Here is an 18,062-nt window from a genome sequence, read left to right on the forward strand (position 1 = left end):
TGAAGAACTGCCAAATTGTTTCACAGCAGGTGAACCATTTTACTTTCCCACCAGCATTGTATAAGTGTTCCAATTTCTCCACATCTTTGCAAAAACTTATTTCCCATTTTTTTCTTTATATCAATTCTAGTGGGTGTAAAGTAGTACCTCATTGTGAATAGTATTATATTTTATACATTGTCTGGGCCTTGCTTTTTTCAGTTAACAATATATCTTGTAAAACATTTGTTTCTACCTATTTCTCTCTCCCTCTCTCTGGCTCATTCATTTTAATGACTACACACACTATTGCATTGCACTGATGTATAATAATTATTAATTTGTTGAGCATTGGGAAAATGAGTAGACTAGTGTGGTCTGATGAAGATCTTTACGACCATTAAGTGATTTCTTTAATATTTAATCAGGAAATCTCCATTTATGACATGGTTAATAAGAAATTTGTAAGCCAAGCCCACAGCCACAAACAAAATAGAATTATGGGTCTATGATCAACTGAAAATTAAAACATACCCTTACCAAAATCATACTCACATGCTAAAACTGAATTGAATCTAGTCTGGGGAAGAATGACTAAGGGTCTTTATATTTCCTTTTAACCTCAGTGATACGAGTCCATGCAACAGAGATGTAGTTCATTCATCATTGTACTCTATAGTTGTTGTTTTTCTTAACCTGATGTACCATAGAAGTCATTTCTCCCACGCTGAGTGACTACACCTAATAAAGGATTAGTTTAGAATGTTATCAAAATGTTAGAAAAAATATCTACATTAGGAGAATCCCTTGGCTTGCCCTCTATGTACTTGTGTTATTTGCTACCATTAAAATATGGTTGATTTAACTTGACACGTTCTTTGAGAATTATCAGTCTCCACACAGCTAGGACCCTGTGGACCCTATACACCTACAGTCTACATTAACATGACTTCACTATTCCATTGTTTTCATTAGCAAAAGTTGACTAGTCGAGAAGAATCTTGCTCAGGCAAATAACCTGTTTATTACAGGAACTTCCAAAAAGACTCATCAACTCTTCTTGGGAAGCGTCAACAGTCTGTACCCTTAGACTCTCCTGAACTCAAAATTCTTGCCTTGCTGTTTCTACCAATCATAAACTGTAATTCATGATCTTTAGCCAATTGTAATGAAACTCCACCACCACCAACCCATATTGAAACATCTGCCTTAAATCAAGTTTCAAATTCTAAATATATACTGACCCTGCCTTTTCTCCTCCAAGACAGTTCCAAAGTCTGTCAATGATGTTCTCCCTTACCTCAGTAAGCAATAAATTCAGCATTGTCTTATCAATAGGTTGTATTGGTATATTTGGGGAGCTGGCATTTGACATATGTAACAATGTTCTCACACTTTGCACCTATGGACTACTTAGCAGGCATCCACTACACATGAGAGCTATCAGATTTTTGGTATTAAAAAAAGACTGCAACTTTTAACTTAATGATAAACCGCATATTTAATTCATAGTATTAATTCTTGATGACCATGCTCCAAGCTTTATTCATATACAGTAAAACCTGCAAAAGCTGGAACCTGTGTAAGGCAGGAACCTGTCAAAGAAAACAAACAAAGAAAAAAAAAACATTCTGTCAAATTGATTCCAACTCATAGCGACACTATAAGATAGAGTAGAACTGCCCTATAGGGTTTCCAAGGAGCAGCTGGTGGATTCGAACTGCTGATATTATGGCTGGCATGGGTAGTTCTTAACCACTGTGCCACTAGGGCTCCAAGAGAAGGAAAACTCAAAATTTTCCACTAAATAGAGAACAATAGAAAAGTGGCTGGACCCTGTTAAAGGCAGAAAACTTTCAAGACCCAGAAAAACAAGGCAGTCCCGTCTAGTTCCGGCTCTTAGAGGTTTCACTGTACACAGTATTTCTTTATATCATTACTGAATCTTTGCACTGGACTTGGATTTGAAAAGCATCGTAATATTTTCAGCATTAAAAATGATGAAATAGATGACATCTTTGCAATCTTTCAGCAAGGAATATATGTACACTCAAAATCAAACCAAACCCACTATGGTGGAGTTGATTCCGATTCGGTGCCCAATAAATAAACTGAGCAATAGAATAGATGTTGCATCCATTTACTTTCTTCTTTTACTCTTTATTTACACTAAATTGGAAAACATTGACACCTAATTATAACCCCTTAGGAACGGTAGCAAGTGTTTGATGGTATTGTTGAATAATTCTAGTTTGATCAAACAAGGGCTTACAAATTACTAAGTCACTTCTCACTACTTTCAGTCCTCCACCAGACACTAGGTCACAATCAAACCTGGAAAGTTCAGTTTTTCAACTTGTGAGATGGTGTTAAATGGGTTCCCAATCCGTCTTTTGCATTCAGTTCAGGAAAGTATTTTTTCCGTGTTATGTTGCAGAATTTAGATGTGTGTTTTTTTTTTCCGAAATATACTGGTATGCTTTTGCAGTAATCCAAGAAAATGAGATGGTGGGGGGAAAATGAAGCTTTGTAGACCTGAGCCATTTGCACGAAGTTAAAACTATCTGATCTTCTTACCATTAAAATTCACATCATACACCTGCATGGCTCTCCAAGACAGTGGACGGATTGGTTTATATGTCACTTGAGCGAGGTACCTAAACTCAAGGAAAGGGTCCTTACTGACATTAACAATATCTCAAAGAAATGTTTTTAAACTCTGCCCTTATCTCAAACCTCATGTGAGTACCTTTCCTCTAAACAGGCAGTATCAGAGGAAAAAAAGTTTCGTGCTTCTTATCCAGTTCTTCATACCAAACCCCAAACCACTGCTGTTGAGCTGATTTCAACTCCTAGGGGCCTTATAGGACAGAGTAGAACTGCCCCACAAGGTGTCCAAGGCTGGAAATCTTTACTGAAGCAGACTGTCACGTCTTTCTCTCATGGAGCAGCTGGTGGGTTCAAACCGCTGACCTTTGGTTGGGAGCCGAGCACTTTACCCACTGCACCACCAGGGCTCCTGTTCTTCATACAGCAATATAGAAAAGATGTAGATTTAGGTAATCAAAATTTGATTGTATTTTCTATTCCCTTCAACATTGAATCAACATCTTGACTGCTTACTGTTGACAAATAACTGCTCTCTTTTAAGGAAGAGTGCTGATTGGCTTTTTGTACAACCCTTTTATTTACCTAAAAACCACCTTCACTGTTGTCCACATAGGTGGCGTTCCATCATTAAAGACCCTAATACATTCTTTCCAGTCTACAACAAAACTTTATTTCCCAGTTGAATCCTGTTTTCTATATTCATGAGTTTTCAGGCATAAACAGAACAAGTTGTTGAGGACTTCTCACTCAGGTATGCTAACATCCTACCTAGTGCCGTCGAGTCGATTCCACACATATGCCAAATAATGATTCATACACTGCATGTGAGTGGTTTTGCTCACAAAATATCTTCTAGAACTCGCGATAGGAATTGTTCTTCCACATTGTCACCTATATTGTGTAATTTTCTTTTTCCAATAATTTGTTTTGTTCTCTGATTATATTTGTTAATCATGTTGAAACTGCTTTTTACACATTTCTCAGTCAACAGTATCTTATACCTGGTTTTAAGGAATACGACTTTGGGTGATATATCCATTAACATTGGTCTCTTCTCCATCTTGCATGATAAATTTTATGCTGAGATGTATTACCTTATACTTTTTCTGGAAAAATATAATTACATAACTCTTTTATTAAAAAGAATGCTTTAAAAATAAGACTCTGTAGAAGAATCCTGATAAAAAGAGAGAAAAATGCAGAACACACCACCACACACCACTTGCTGTTGAGTCGATTCTGACTCATAGCAACCCTATACCAAACCGAACTGGATCCAGTGCCGTCCGTATAGGACATAGTAAAACTGCCCCATAGGGTTTCTAAGGAGCACCCAGTGAATTCAAACTGCGGACTTTTCGGTTAGTAGCCAAACTTTTAACCACTATGCCACCAAGGTTTCCAAAACGCAGAATTTCAAATTCTCATGGAACCCAGACCTTCTGGAGACATTGAGGCTAGATAAACCCCTGAAAATACTGCCCTGAGATGTTTAAACCTTAAGCCAAAAATGTCCCCTGAAGTCTTCTTTGAACCAAACAATTTAGCTTAAGTAGTAAGGAATTAAAAAAAAACAAAAAAAAATTTTTTTTTTTTTTTTTTCTAGTAAGGAATGTCTGCCTTAAGCATTGTGCTTTTTTGGAGATCTACACATAATAAAATTGACAACAGCAACTTGAAAGTTAGATAGGAAACTTAGGGGGAAGTGAGTTTATGTTAATGGAGACGAACAACTTGGAAAAGGAGGGTGAGGATGGTTGCACAACTTGAAGGATATGATCAATGTCAATAAATTAATATAGAAATGGCTGAATTGGTATATGTTTTGCTGTATTTTCAGTAACAATTTTAAAAACTGTGAAAACTTTGATGGTGACATGCAAATATTTGCAGGCAATGTGTCACTGACTAGTGGTGAATGGATTGCAGCCCCTTCCCTCATCGCGCTCCCCCCCAAAAAAAAGTTCAGATATGGTCATCCTTGTCCTTCCTAATTCATTTATATGTTTCACTGATGTTTTGAAAACATCCTACAGAATCTCTTGCTCAGCACATAGAGATTCAAATTCTATATTCACACTTATTTCCTCTACTTAAGTTATGACATTAGTATGAATGGTAGGCAATATTGTCATCATTTTTCAATAAGCTGTTTTTGTGAATTGAGGATATAAGACAACAGTATCATAAAATGCAAACTTAACAAGCATTAGAAGTATGCTAGGGGCCCTTGGACACCCTTTTAACTCAGTACTGAAGTCAATCCTGAGGTTCCCCCTTCAGCCAAAGATTAGCCAGGTCCATAAAACAAACAATAACACATGTAGCTCAACCATGTATACAAGACTAAATGGGCACACCAGTCCAGGGGCAAGGACAAGAAGGCATGAGGAAACAGGAAAATTGGACAAATGGAAACGGGAACCGAAGGTCAAGAAGGGGAGAGTGTAGACATGTCGCTGGGTTGGCAACCAATGTCACAAAACAGTATGTGTGTTGTTTAGTGAGAAACTGATTTGCTCTATACACCTTCATCTAAAGCACAATAAAAGAAAAAAAAAATGTGACTAATGATTCCAGTAATTATGCCTACATAATAAAACTCCAATAAAAACCACGGACACCAAAAAAACAGGGAAGTGCATTAATTAGTGAAAATACCCTGTTAACCTTATGTTGACTGAGGTAAACTGACCAGCACAGTCCTTGTAGTGTACACACACACCTACAATCTTTAAGAACATAAGACTGTTAAAAACTTAATGGGTTTTTTATGAAAATCATCTTACATTTAAAATTTGCAAAATATATGTGAACAATGTGAAAAAAAGCTATTTTGGTGCACTTTTTCCCCTCTAAAACTGGCAAACTAACAGAGCATTGTGGACCATCACTCCAAGATCACCGTTTTACAGAAGCATCAAAAGACATCAGTGGTTAAAGTCGTTAAAAGGCAGGGCATCAGCGAGAAATCAGGGAAGTGATGACGAATGACAAAAACTATTAAACAGTAAATATCACTCTACACAAGTTAAAGTGAAAAAGAACATAAGACAGTAGAAGCAGCAAGTTATTGTATGTACCCAGTGTCTTCTGGTAAAGGGCCTGGCACATACCTAAGTGCTCAATAAATGTATACCAAATAGAAAGAAGAATGTTTAAATGAAAACACTGGTGCATTATTTAAAGTCAACTTTTTTCTCAATCCCTAACTCTTGCTCTATCGTAAGGTACACCCTCAGAATGAAAGTTATGGCTTATTTTGAAATTTCTTCTTAATTCCTGGGAGTCTGTTGATATCCAGAGGTTTTATGATCATTCAACTGCCAGTTCTAGCATTACAACCCTTGACATGCTTACATTTCCCACTGCTGTCTTGTTTCTGTACTCTAGGTTCTATCACAAATCTGTACTATTCCAGTCAGTGCAATCAGTACAGCAAAACCCTGTCTTTGCTATACATTAAACTTTGTGGAATAACTCTCAATGACTTTGGCGGCAGCACTCACCCAGGTCCATGCTTCCGATAGAAAAAGTCTATCCTAAATGTGCCACTTGTTTCCAATGTCACCCTTAAATGTGTGCTAACTCCTACTGCTCTAGTCTCTTAGGATGCAGCACTTATGTCTGATTATTTTATCAACATCTTTGTTTTTACTAAGGATTACTGGATTTCTACAAAACTCTTTCCACTTTTCTTGACCAAAACTTGGAGATACATTTTGAATACATGCAACAAGGCAAAAAAAAAAAAAGTTTTACAGAACAGCAATTTTAAAAATCAGAATTTCCAGTGATTAGAAAATAGAAAAATACTTAAGCTTCATGTTTTTCCTTTTCTATTCTAGTTATCACATAGCATATTTTCATCCTTTTGTTTTTTGTCCTTGTTGTACACAGAAATACACATACATACACTTAAAAGCATATACATACATATGTTTGAGAAAAATAAGAGTAAAATGTGTTTTTGAATGACTACAACTTATGAGGAAGTAATACAGAATTAGATTTACTCAACCATGAACTACAGATATCTTTGAAAATATTTTTTTTATTGCTGAGAAGGCATACAATCACAAAACCATGTAACTTTAAAGTCATCTAATTTTTAATATAAGTGATTCATTTTTACATGTGAAAAAATTGAGGATTAGAATTTACATAACTCTTTGAAAGTGAGTTATTAGCAGCAGTCAGATTGGAAACAAAGTGCAAGGAAACACATAGGTTTCAGAGTTCAGAACGAAAAGAAAACAACAACAACAAAAAAATATCCAAAACAAAGCTATTAGCCTGTTACTTAACTTTTGGGGCCTCAGTTTTTCATCTTTTACATAAGTGTAATATGATTTCATTAATTCTGTCTAGAAAAGAGTGTTGCTGATTGTATTAGGGCTCACGTATTATTCAGAAAGGTAACTTTACCTTTGTTCATTAAACAAATATTTGTTGAACACTGAATATATTTGCTAGGTATTGTCTTTAATACACAGGCAAAGGCTTAGGAATACATAACGCCCTGGATAAAAAGTAGCACTCATTCCTGTGTTTCTATTTGTAAATAAATGTCTACTAAACACCTAGTCTCTGTGCAAGGCAAAGGAAATACAATGTAAGTGAAATCGTTCTGGCTTCTGCTCTCAGCTTAAAATCCAGGGGAGACAAATAATAAACTACTAAATTAACAAATAATATCTAAAGTGCTATGACTGAAACAAACAAGGTGCTCTGATGAATATTAAAAGGGTCTACTTACAAAGGAGACAACATATAAGCCAAGTCCTCAACCATGAAAATGAAGCAGACATGGAAAACGCCAAAGATTAATCCTGACAGATAATACAACGTCCACAAAACTCTAAAGAGGAAAAACGCTGGACTTATTGTAGAAATTTCCAGTTATTCCAGTCACTGGAGAAGGACATCATGCTTGGTAAAGCAGAGGGTCACAGAAAAAGAAGACAACCTTCGACAAGATGGACACAGTGGCTGCAACAATGGGCTCAAACATAGCAACGATTGTGAGGGTGGTGCAGGACCAGGCAGTGTTTCGTTCTGTTGTACACTGAGTTACTATGAGTCAATCAGGTTGCTGAGTCAGAATTGACTCCATGGCACCTAAGAAGAAGCTCCATTTGAATCATAGTCCTTTTCTCTCCACAATATATTATCAGACTGCTTAAAACAAAAAAATTAAAATTAAATCCTGCAATTTTAGATAAATGTGAATAAAAGCAGAAGACTAAGTAAGCACAGGATGAATACAAAGACTGTTCAGTACTAAAGATTGGCTGGACCAAATAATAAGCGAAAATGAGTGGCATCAAACTTAGAATGGTGATGAATGCCAGATTATGAAATCTGGACTTTATTTTGGAGGGAATGCATCACCATTGACATTTCTGAGCATGGAAGATAAAATCAAAGCTGTACTTTTAAGAAAAGTTTAATTTCACAAATATGTAAGAAACAGTAGAAAAGAAACTCTTAAAGTAAGTCAAAGTTTAGGTAAGGAGGGTTTGATTACAGCAGTAGCTGAAATACAAAGCAATACGGTAGACACTACCATCTGGACTTGGCAGGAAATCGTGTGAAAAAAAAGAAAGTACAATGGTGTCATAAACAGGAAAAAGGAAGAGAGTTAGAGGCTGTGGTGAGATGGTGAGTTCCAGAAATCTTACATTAGATTTTACATTACCCAATTACCTTTAATTTTTCTTATGTAATACTGTCATTCATGAGCATTCTATCTTTTTTCCATGTTTTAAATCACTAAATAAGCAACTCAAGAGGTACAATTACAAGTGGAGTATGGGATGAATTAATGCTCCTGCTCTGTATTTAGATAAACAATACAGAATAAAGGCACCGTTACTTTGGAAATAAGTGCCAGTATATGACAACCTTTAAGAAAAAAAAAAAAAAAAAAAAACCTTCATAGCGACGGATTTATCTAAAACTACTATCTAAAAGAGGCAATGCACTGTCGTGGTTACCACATAGACTCTGAAGCTCAAATACCTGAGTTCAAATCTAGGCTCTACCATTAACTGTGAAAGCTTGGGAAGTTATTCAACCTGGTTTTCCTGTATGAGAGGGATAACAGTATCTACCTTACTTAGCTGTCTACAGGATTGAATGAGTCAATACATTAAAGTACACAGAAAAGTAACTGATATATAATAAGCACCCAGAATTTAGTTATTAATCCTGTGCAAAGCAAAGGGGAAGGAAGGCTATACAACAAAAACTACCAGTACTAGGAATTTATGATCTATTTAGGAAGGCAAAGGGAACTTCAACGTAACAATGTGAGAACATTTTAACTCTGATACTAATCATTAGTACAGTAAAAGATGAGAGGTGGAAAAGACTAATGTAAACTTATGAAACTGCATGTTTCAAAAAGAAAAAAAGCCTTCCCTAAAGAGTTACTGGGTTTTTTTTTTTTTTGCTCGGAAAACATCAAATCAGACAAGCAACAATGTTAGCAGTGGGTAATTTTCCTTCTATCTTTAAATTCATCAATTCAGATGTAACTAATCTCACTTGAGATTCAGGGTGTCTATTAAAAATTGTTAACCAAAAATCCTCAGCAAATGACTCACTAACAAGAGTAACAAGGAGTAGCACTGGGAAGAGAATTTAGGAGGTCCCAAATTCTATTAACATTTCATGATTAACACAGTTCTGAAGTTTCTGGTTTTATATTCTGGGGTTTATAATTCACAGCAAACACCTTACTCGATTTTACTACTACTTACTGAAAGACTTCATACTAGAAAAAAAAGGCAAAAATTTAGCATATTCTGATAAAATGAAACTTTTCCTTCAAACTCTAAATATATTGAAGTGTTCTGTCAAAATATCATCTTACATTCTGTATAGGTAAAATCTGTATGGCTAGCTGGAGCCATTTTGGCTACTTAAAATTTCAATTAAACTTTCTTTTTTCCGATCATGTAAAAGTTAAGGATCTATCCCAATTCTCCTGCAAAAGGCATAAAAAAAAGGTTCTGTTCTCACCTTCCAGACATCTAACCAAGATGTTCGACATTGAACTAAACATAGCACTTGTCAAAACAGGTTAAGGTATAGAGCCCGTTGTTGTGCGCTGCCGAGCTGATTCCTACTCATAGTGATGCTACAGCACAGAGTGAAACTAACCCATAGGGTTTCCTTGGCCGTAATCTTTACTGGAGCAGATTGCCAGGTCTTTTCTCCCTTTGGAGCTGCTGGTGGGTTTGAACAGCTGACCTTTCAGTTAGCAGCTGAGCTCTCAACCATTGCATCACCGGGTAAATGGCCTACTGATGTATTATTTTATCTTGCACTTACAAAAAACAGACGCTCAATAAATATGTGCCAAATGAACCTAAAGAGAGAAGAGAGCCAAGGAAGTCTTGTTTTTCTTCACTGTAACTGCTGTGCCATCTGCATCCAAACTGGGCATGTGGAGTGGGGTGGGGTGGGGGCAGTTCAAGTGGGAAGATCACATATAAGCCCTGCAGAAGAAATGCTCATATTTTAAAAAATCTTCAGCAAAATACATTAGTAATATACAATCATTACTAAATAAGGAAACACCTTTTCTGAAGAAAGTTTTTAAAGAAAGATCTGGAGAATATTTAAAAATTTTTTTCTTTTCACATTTTTGTCACTTTCTCCAAAGCATATTCATTGTTCTTGTCAAAACAAAACTCTAAATTAATGTCCGCATTCCATGGCACTATTGCTGTAGGTTTTGCCTTCATATCTAACATCTCTTAAAAAACAAAATTCACAAGTAACAATTATCATAAACTAATGACATTTTCTAAAGAGACCAGCCTTTCATTTGTAAGAAACCCTTAGTCCCCTAGCTTAGGAACTCTGACAATGCCATCAATTTTTCCAAGTATATATATATATGCATGTGTGTGTGTATGTGTGTGTTTGTATATATACATACATATGCAATTTTTTTTAATACAGGAGAGTAGTCGTCTGCGGAAAACGTTAACTACTATGGCAGTACTTTTTAACATGGAGTATAAGGATCTCTACGGGACTCGTGTGCTTTAGGGAGGTTCATGGACTTGATGAAGTATGCAAAAATTATAACGCTATATGCAAAATGTATTTTCTTCCCGGGGAGAAGGATTATAGCTTTCATCAATTTGCCAAAAGGTCGATGCCTCCCCTCAACACCAAATCCAAATTAAGAACCAGTGCACGAAAGGGTACCTAAATTCATGAAAATGGAGATGGTAATGAAGATGTTAAGGTATGGTTTCATCCATTTTTGTGATCTTAGTCATAGAGTCATTTTGTCAAAGTAAAATGTTTCTGATTATCGCTTTTAATCTTTTTTAAATCCCCATTCTTTAAATCCCTTTCTAGTGTTATTACGGTCTCTTACAATTACTTTCTAGGCAATTAGCTTTCCTTGAGCATAAAAAAATGTTACCTTTCTGAAAATCCAGAAACATTTTCCTGCCCTATCTGTGTTTGCCTTTTGCAAGTTGACTTAATAAATTAAGGGTAGCTTTTTCACTACAGTTTCATATTTAATAAGACACAGGAAACCAAAGATTTTTTCAGCATTCTAGATGCTAATAAAATACTCTAATTTAACTATTTAAGATCTTTTTTTCTTAACGAAAAAGGATACTTAATGATGTATACCCTTCTTTAGGATATAGAAATTAGCCTACAAGAAATAAAGCCCAGGTGCTCCCATTACTACAAATGTAGAGTACTGTATTCTTTACCACTGCACTCCACAGACTTCGCAAATACTAGCTGGATATAACAGAGCAAAAGAGAGACCTAAAGTTGAATCCCTGCCATTGCTTAACACAGACTAAAAAGCTGGTAAAAGAGCTCAATTCTTGCACTGTGCTAAGTGTGCCTTTGGCCCTTCTCAAAGGCCCAGTCAAGCTTCAACGTTCGTGAATGAATTTCAATTCTTTCAGGTCTTCTTCCTCAGAGTATGGTCTTTTCATATCCCATATTCATATTCTATAGTGTTTTCTATGTAAGTCTTTGTTCTTGTGTGCCATCAAATCAATTCCAACTCATAGCAACCCTGTATGACAGAGCAGACTGTAATCTTTACAGGAGCACATCACCAGGTCTTTTCTCCCACAGAGCTGCTGATAGGTTCAAACTGCCAACCTTTCAGTTAGCAGCTGAATGCTTCATCATCGCGCCACAAGGTCTCCTAGGTAGTCTTTGGGCCCTCAAATATAACATGATCTGATCGTAGGCTTTTAAGTATAGTGTAGCTCTCCTCCCAAATCTAAGTTGTTTTAGGGTTTAAAATTCACTTAATAAATTCAAACAAATTATGTGACCAAACTCCACCACTGATGGGGAAAAACCAAAGACAAGATCTACAGGCAGAAAAGTCTTTTTCACTATATGTAAGCTTCTACTCATTCATTCACATATTCGCTCAAACATTAAGCCCTGATGTACATCCTGCTACGAGGATTCACACGAAATATAACACTCCCAATCCTTTACACTGGGTCTATCAGGAAGTTTTCAAATTTTTAAGGGTGACTAAAACTACATGCAGATTACAGTCTTATTTGGGCCTTATTTATACAAATTCAAAAAATCAATAATGAAGATAACTAGAAGTAATCCCTGCCCATGAACTGGATATGGAGTAACTGACATTAATAGCAAGAAGAAAACAGCGAGAATGGTTTTCGATTTTATCCTTTACTCAGGATATTTACCTATTGTACTTTATGATGGATACTTCAAGCTTAAGGAAGAGAAACAATCTGGCTTTAGTTACTCATTCTTTCAGTCTGAGGAGAGCTACAGGATGGGTCAAAGACAGACTTGTCACCTGAATGTGTACAAAGAGGTAATTATTTTGTGAACTGCTGTTTTCTCTACACTTAATTATATCACACTGACAGTGTAACAAGCAGTAGTGAAATTAGCTTTATTTTGGTTAACTGCCTAAAACTTTATTATCTAAGCGTAAGACAACTGTAAATTAAAACTAAACAATACACTATTCTTAGAGCAGGAAAATGGCATTTCCCTCCTTTATTAAGTTCTTACTTTAGGACATATCAACTTGCACTCCTCACAAGAGGCATGGAATTAAAAAAAAAAAAAAGATAAGTTTTCTCCTCCTGTGTCAAACGTTCATATGTCAATCTCCTTAGATGATCACGAGCAGAGTTAAATGTAAAATTTAACATGTACATTATCACAATTTTCCAGTTGAATTTTTTTTTTCCAAATGGTACTTCTGTAAATTACAATTAGCAACTAAAGCCAGTTGCTGGGTGACAAGGATTTTGAACTTTAAAGCAATTATGAAATTAATCTGGCAACTCAGCCTTATAACTCAAATACAGTAACACAAATGAGAAGTGAAAAGCTCCTAATAATTCTAGTTTATGACACAGATGTATAACATATGCATATATGTATGCACACGTTATAAATTTGTAGGTTTTTTTGTTACCTCTTCCAAGTTTAACCAAGAAGAACAGTGTATTTAAAAGCTAGGAACCAGACACACCTTTTTAAAAATTTCAACAGTATGTTTTTTCGTACAAGGCAGTAATATAAATGCTCTATAAAACTGTTAATTGGGGCCTAGGTAAGAATAAGGTTTGTTTTGGGAACAGCATTTATCATTGTCCAAAACAGTTCAGAAATATTATAGATTATAAAAGATATTTAGCTTGAACTACAGCAGGTAACTTTGAAAAATGTTTCTCACATACTTCAACAGGTAAATTTTTCTCCACCTGCTAAATTATTGGGTTTTTTGCATTAAGAACGTCATGTCATCCAAGTTTCCTAAAATGAGAATTTTGAGTTTACATTAAACTTCTCTAAAATATTTAACCTTTTTAACAACACTGTAGTGAGATGCATTTGTAAAGTATCTGATTATCTAGATTTAGATAACAGTAAATGAGAAACCTAAGAGGTGAAGCCCTGAACGCTACAGCCCTTTCCCACTGGAAAACCGGAGATATTAGGATACTCGCTGAGGAAGACGAAAGCACTCCCTGGCTTCTAAGGCACACCATTAGCTATAACATCTAAAGTGGGACTCATCCGATGAACTGCATTACGCTCTCAGAACATCTGCTGCAACTCACGCAGAAAGGGGCAAGTATTCCCACATCAATTCGTAGTCAAGAGAGGTATTTTCAACTAAAATATGTCAATCCTCACATCTGAAATCAATTAGATATTACTGATATAGTATTTGGAAGGGTTTCTGAAGATTTTTTATGATGACATATGATACTCAGTGCTTTAGCGGTAAATTCAGTTCTCTTTTCTTCAGCAATGCTTCACTTCTAGCACATAAAGCTCGGTCTCCACTCCCACTATCCACTGTCTGCTTTCCCTTAGGTCGTGCCTCGTTGGAGACCACATAAAGAGACTACATTATAAAAGGCCTCTAGATCACTTGGCTCAAATGTAACCGTTGGCTTCTGTAATGCTCCAGGAGTAAGGGAACTCTCTCCAACAATTCTCAGGTTGATAAATTTGATTTTCCAAGTATTTTCCACAAAGGGGCAGCGGATGAGTCCAAAAATTTGTTCAAAAATGCCCAAACAAGTGTTCCCCCTGTGGACAGTCCCGGCAACTCCAACCATAACTAGCCCATGGGGAGAAGAAGCACACTTCAGTCCATGGGAATCTAGGTTGGGGCTAAGAAAAAGAAATTCTTCTTTCACTAGTGACAGCAAACGAAGGCTCACCATTTCTGCTCCATGGTAGTCTACCACATTTCGTTCCACCGTGTTGTAATAAAACCTAAGCTTGACATCATGCCAGAAGTGCTGTGGTCCCCATTCATCTCGAGGTGGTCCCAGAAGAGGATTCTGAGAATTAAGAAGCTCAAAGAACCATCGACAGAATTCTTTGCCTAATCGACGAAAATCAACCTTTTCTGCTTTTTTATCTTCTTTCTCCTGCTGGTTAAAATAAATAAAATAAATATTTAAAATAACCAAGGTTAACTTTTATATCTATTTCTCTCCTGAGCATGTGTCAGGGCTCAATTTTAATATACTGATTACAGCAGAGGAAACTGAAACTACCTACATGTGAACTCATTGAACCTCTCATGCATAGTAAAGTTGCTTTTTTCGGAAAGGAGAAAAATAGCTTGCAAACTTCCCAAGCTTGCAAAGCTACTGAGCTAAAAATTCAGCTTAGAAAGTAAGGTTTAAAAAAGTGTCTTAAAATATGAATATGAACAAATGGTCAATAATTTTCTTTTGACAGTGGCAGTAGTTTCACACACGTATGTATCCATTAAAACTCTTCAAATGGTACCCTTAAAATGGATGTAGTTTATTGCATATAAATTACACCTCAATAAAGTTAATAGAAAATAAGCATTCTCACTGCCTTTAAACAGATACTTCCAACGTATTTGAAATGGGTTATTTTCTATGACTGGGATTTATTTTATATTATTTCTCCTTTTTCAAAAGAAATGTTACTACAAAAAAATACATGACAGCTGGAGCCCTAAGGCAAGAAAAAGAAATAAAGGGTGTCCAAATTGGTCATGAAGTAAAACTGTCCTTATTTGCAGAAGATATGATACTACACATAGAAAACCTAAAAGACTCCACGAGAAAGCTACTGGAACAAACAGAAAGATTCAGCAAAGCGGCAGGATGTAAACATAAAAAAATCAGTTGGATTCCTATACACCAATAAAGAGAACAATGAACAGGAAATCAGGAAAACAATATCATTTACAAGAGCCCCTAAAAAAATAAAACACCTGGGAATAAATCTAACCAGGGGATGTAAAAGACCTATACAAAGAAAACTACAAAACACTACTGCAAGAAACCAACACAAAACCCACCTACATAAATGGAAAACCATACCATGCTCATGGGTAGGTAGATTCAAAATTGTGAAAATGCCAATTCCACACAAAGCAATCTACAAATACAATGCAATCTCAATCCAAACACCAACAGCACTCTTTAAAGAGACGGAAAAACTAATCATTAATTTATATGGAAAGGGAAGAAGCCTCGGATAAGTAAAGCACTATTAAAGAAGAAGAACAAAGTAGAAGGACTCACACTACCTGACCTCAGTGCCTACTACACAGCTACTGGAGTCAAAACAGCTTGGTACTGGAACGACGACAGATACGTTGACCAATGGAACAGAACTGAGAACCCAGATGTAAATCCATCCACCTACGGTCACCTGATCTTCAACAAGGGCCCAAAGTCCATCAACTGGAGAAAAGACAGTCTTTTTAACAAATGCTGCTGGCAAAACTGCATGTCCATCTGCAAAAAAATGAAACAGGACCCACACCTCACACCATACACAAAAACTGATTCAAAATAGATCAAAGACCTAAATCTAGAACCAAAAACTACAAAGATCATAGAAAAAAAAATAGGATCAACACTTGAAGCCCTAATACACAACATTAACAGGATACAAGCCATAAGAACTAACAACACACAAACTCCAGAAGGTAAGCCAGGTAACTAGGATTTTCTAAAAATGAAACACTTATGCTTGTCAAAAGACTTCACCAAAAGAGTAAAAAGAGAACCTACAGACTAGGAAAAAAATCTGACTATGACAAATCCAACAAAGGTCTAATCTCTAAAATCTACAGGAAAATCCAACACCTCTACAACCAAAAGACAAATAATCCAATTAAAAAATGGGCATAAGAAATGAACTTCACCAAAGAAGATACTCAAGTGGCTAAGAGATACAAGAGGAAATGCTTGCGATCACTAGCCATTAGAGAAATGCAAATCAAAACCACGATGAGATACCATCTCACCCCGATATTACTGACACACACACACACAAAAACAGAAAATAACAAATGTTGGAAAGGCTACTGGGAGACTGGAAGTCTTATGCATTGCTGGTGGGAATGCAAAATGGTACCATCATTTTGAAAAACAATATGGCACTTCCCTAAAAAGCTAGAAGTAGAAACGCCATATGATCCAGCAATTCTGCTCCTAGGAATAAATTCTAGAGAAATAAGAGCCATCACACAAATAGACATATGCACACCCATTTTCAGTGCACCATTATTTACAATAGCAAAAAGATGGAAACAACCTAGATGCCCATCAACAGATGAATGGATAAATAAACTATGGTACATACACACAATTGAATGCTACACAGGGATAAAGAACAATGATGAATCTGCAAAGCAGCTCACGACATGGATGAATCTGGAGGGCATTATGCTGCGTGAAATAAATCAATCACAAAAGGACAAGCACCGTATGAGACGACTACTGTAAAAACTCATGAAAAGATTTACACATAGAAAGAAACGATCTTTGATGGTTACGAGGGAGGGGAGAAATGGGAATGGAAAAACATTCAGCAGACGATAGGTAAGCGATAACTTTGGTGAAGGCTAAAACAGTACACAATGCTGGGGAAGCCATCACGACTTGACAAAGGCAAGGTCATGGAAGCTCCATAGACATATCCAAACTCCCTAAGGGACCAAATTATTGGGCTGAGGCCTGTGGGGACTATGATCTTGGGGAACATCTAGCTCAATTGGCATAACATAGTTTATAAAGAAAACGTTCTACATTCTAGTTTGCTGAGTAGTATCTGGAGTCTTAAAAGCCTCTGAGGGGCCACCTAAGATAATATACTGACCTCACCCCGTCTGGAGCAAGGAAGAATGAAGAAACCAAAGACACAAAGGAGAGATTAGTCCAAATGACTAACGGACCACAAGTACTACGGCCTCCACCAGACTGAGTCCAGCACAACTAGATCGTGCCCACCTACTACCACCAACTGCTATGACAGGGATAACATTAGAGGGTCCTGGACAGAGCTGGAGAAAAACATAGAAGAAAATTCCAACTCACAAAAAAAAAAGGCTAGCCTTACTGGTCTGACAGAGACTGGAGAAACCCCGAGAATATGGCCCAGACACCCTTTTAGCTCAGTAATGAAGTCATTCCTGAGGTTCACCCTTCACGCAAACATTAGACAGGCCCATAAAACAAAACGAGACTAAATGGGTACACCAGCCCAAGGGCAAGGAAAAAACGCAGGAGGGGACAGGAAAGCTGTTAATGGGGAATCTAAGGTAGAGAGGGGGAGAGTGTTGACATGTCATGGGGATGGCAACCAATGCCACAAAACAATATGTGTATTGTTTAATGACAAGCTAGTTTGCTCTGTAAACCTTCGTTTAGCACACAATAAAAAAAAAAGTTAAACAAAAAAATCTAACAGGCTGGATCTTATTCACCTGTGCATTCCAGAGCCTAGTACCTAAATGGCACTTCCAGGGCTATTTCCGTCTATCTTCACAACAAGCCTTATGGCACAGGCCCTTAGAAGGTGCTTTCCTACTGTGAAAGCAAAGTCCTCATTCTAAAGCCTTATTAATTAAAGCTGTGTCATATGTAGTTAAGAAAATCTACAAATTATGG

General features: G+C 36.5%; 1 protein-coding gene across 4 annotated transcripts in view; it reads right to left on the minus strand.

Moving 5' to 3' along the window:
• Positions 1 to 18,062, minus strand: part of C20H3orf38 (chromosome 20 C3orf38 homolog) — a 22,207-nt gene continuing 4,145 nt past the window's right edge. Inside the window, exons 3-4 of one of the 4 annotated variants that reach the window (XM_023548164.2) lie at positions 14,334 to 14,549; positions 1 to 1,574 (exon numbers count right to left, since the gene is read on the minus strand). In XM_023548164.2, coding sequence (XP_023403932.2) covers positions 1,494 to 1,574; positions 14,334 to 14,549 — 297 coding nt within the window. In that variant the 3' untranslated portion in view covers positions 1 to 1,493. Of the gene's footprint in view, positions 1,575 to 6,625; positions 10,098 to 10,203; positions 14,550 to 18,062 lie in introns of those variants that run through there. The other 3 variants (XM_010590386.3, XM_023548163.2, XM_003410191.4) reach the window with 3 other exon arrangements.

This window comes from Loxodonta africana, chromosome 20 (genome assembly GCF_030014295.1).
Source record: "Loxodonta africana isolate mLoxAfr1 chromosome 20, mLoxAfr1.hap2, whole genome shotgun sequence".
Classification (NCBI taxonomy): Eukaryota; Metazoa; Chordata; class Mammalia; order Proboscidea; family Elephantidae; genus Loxodonta; species Loxodonta africana.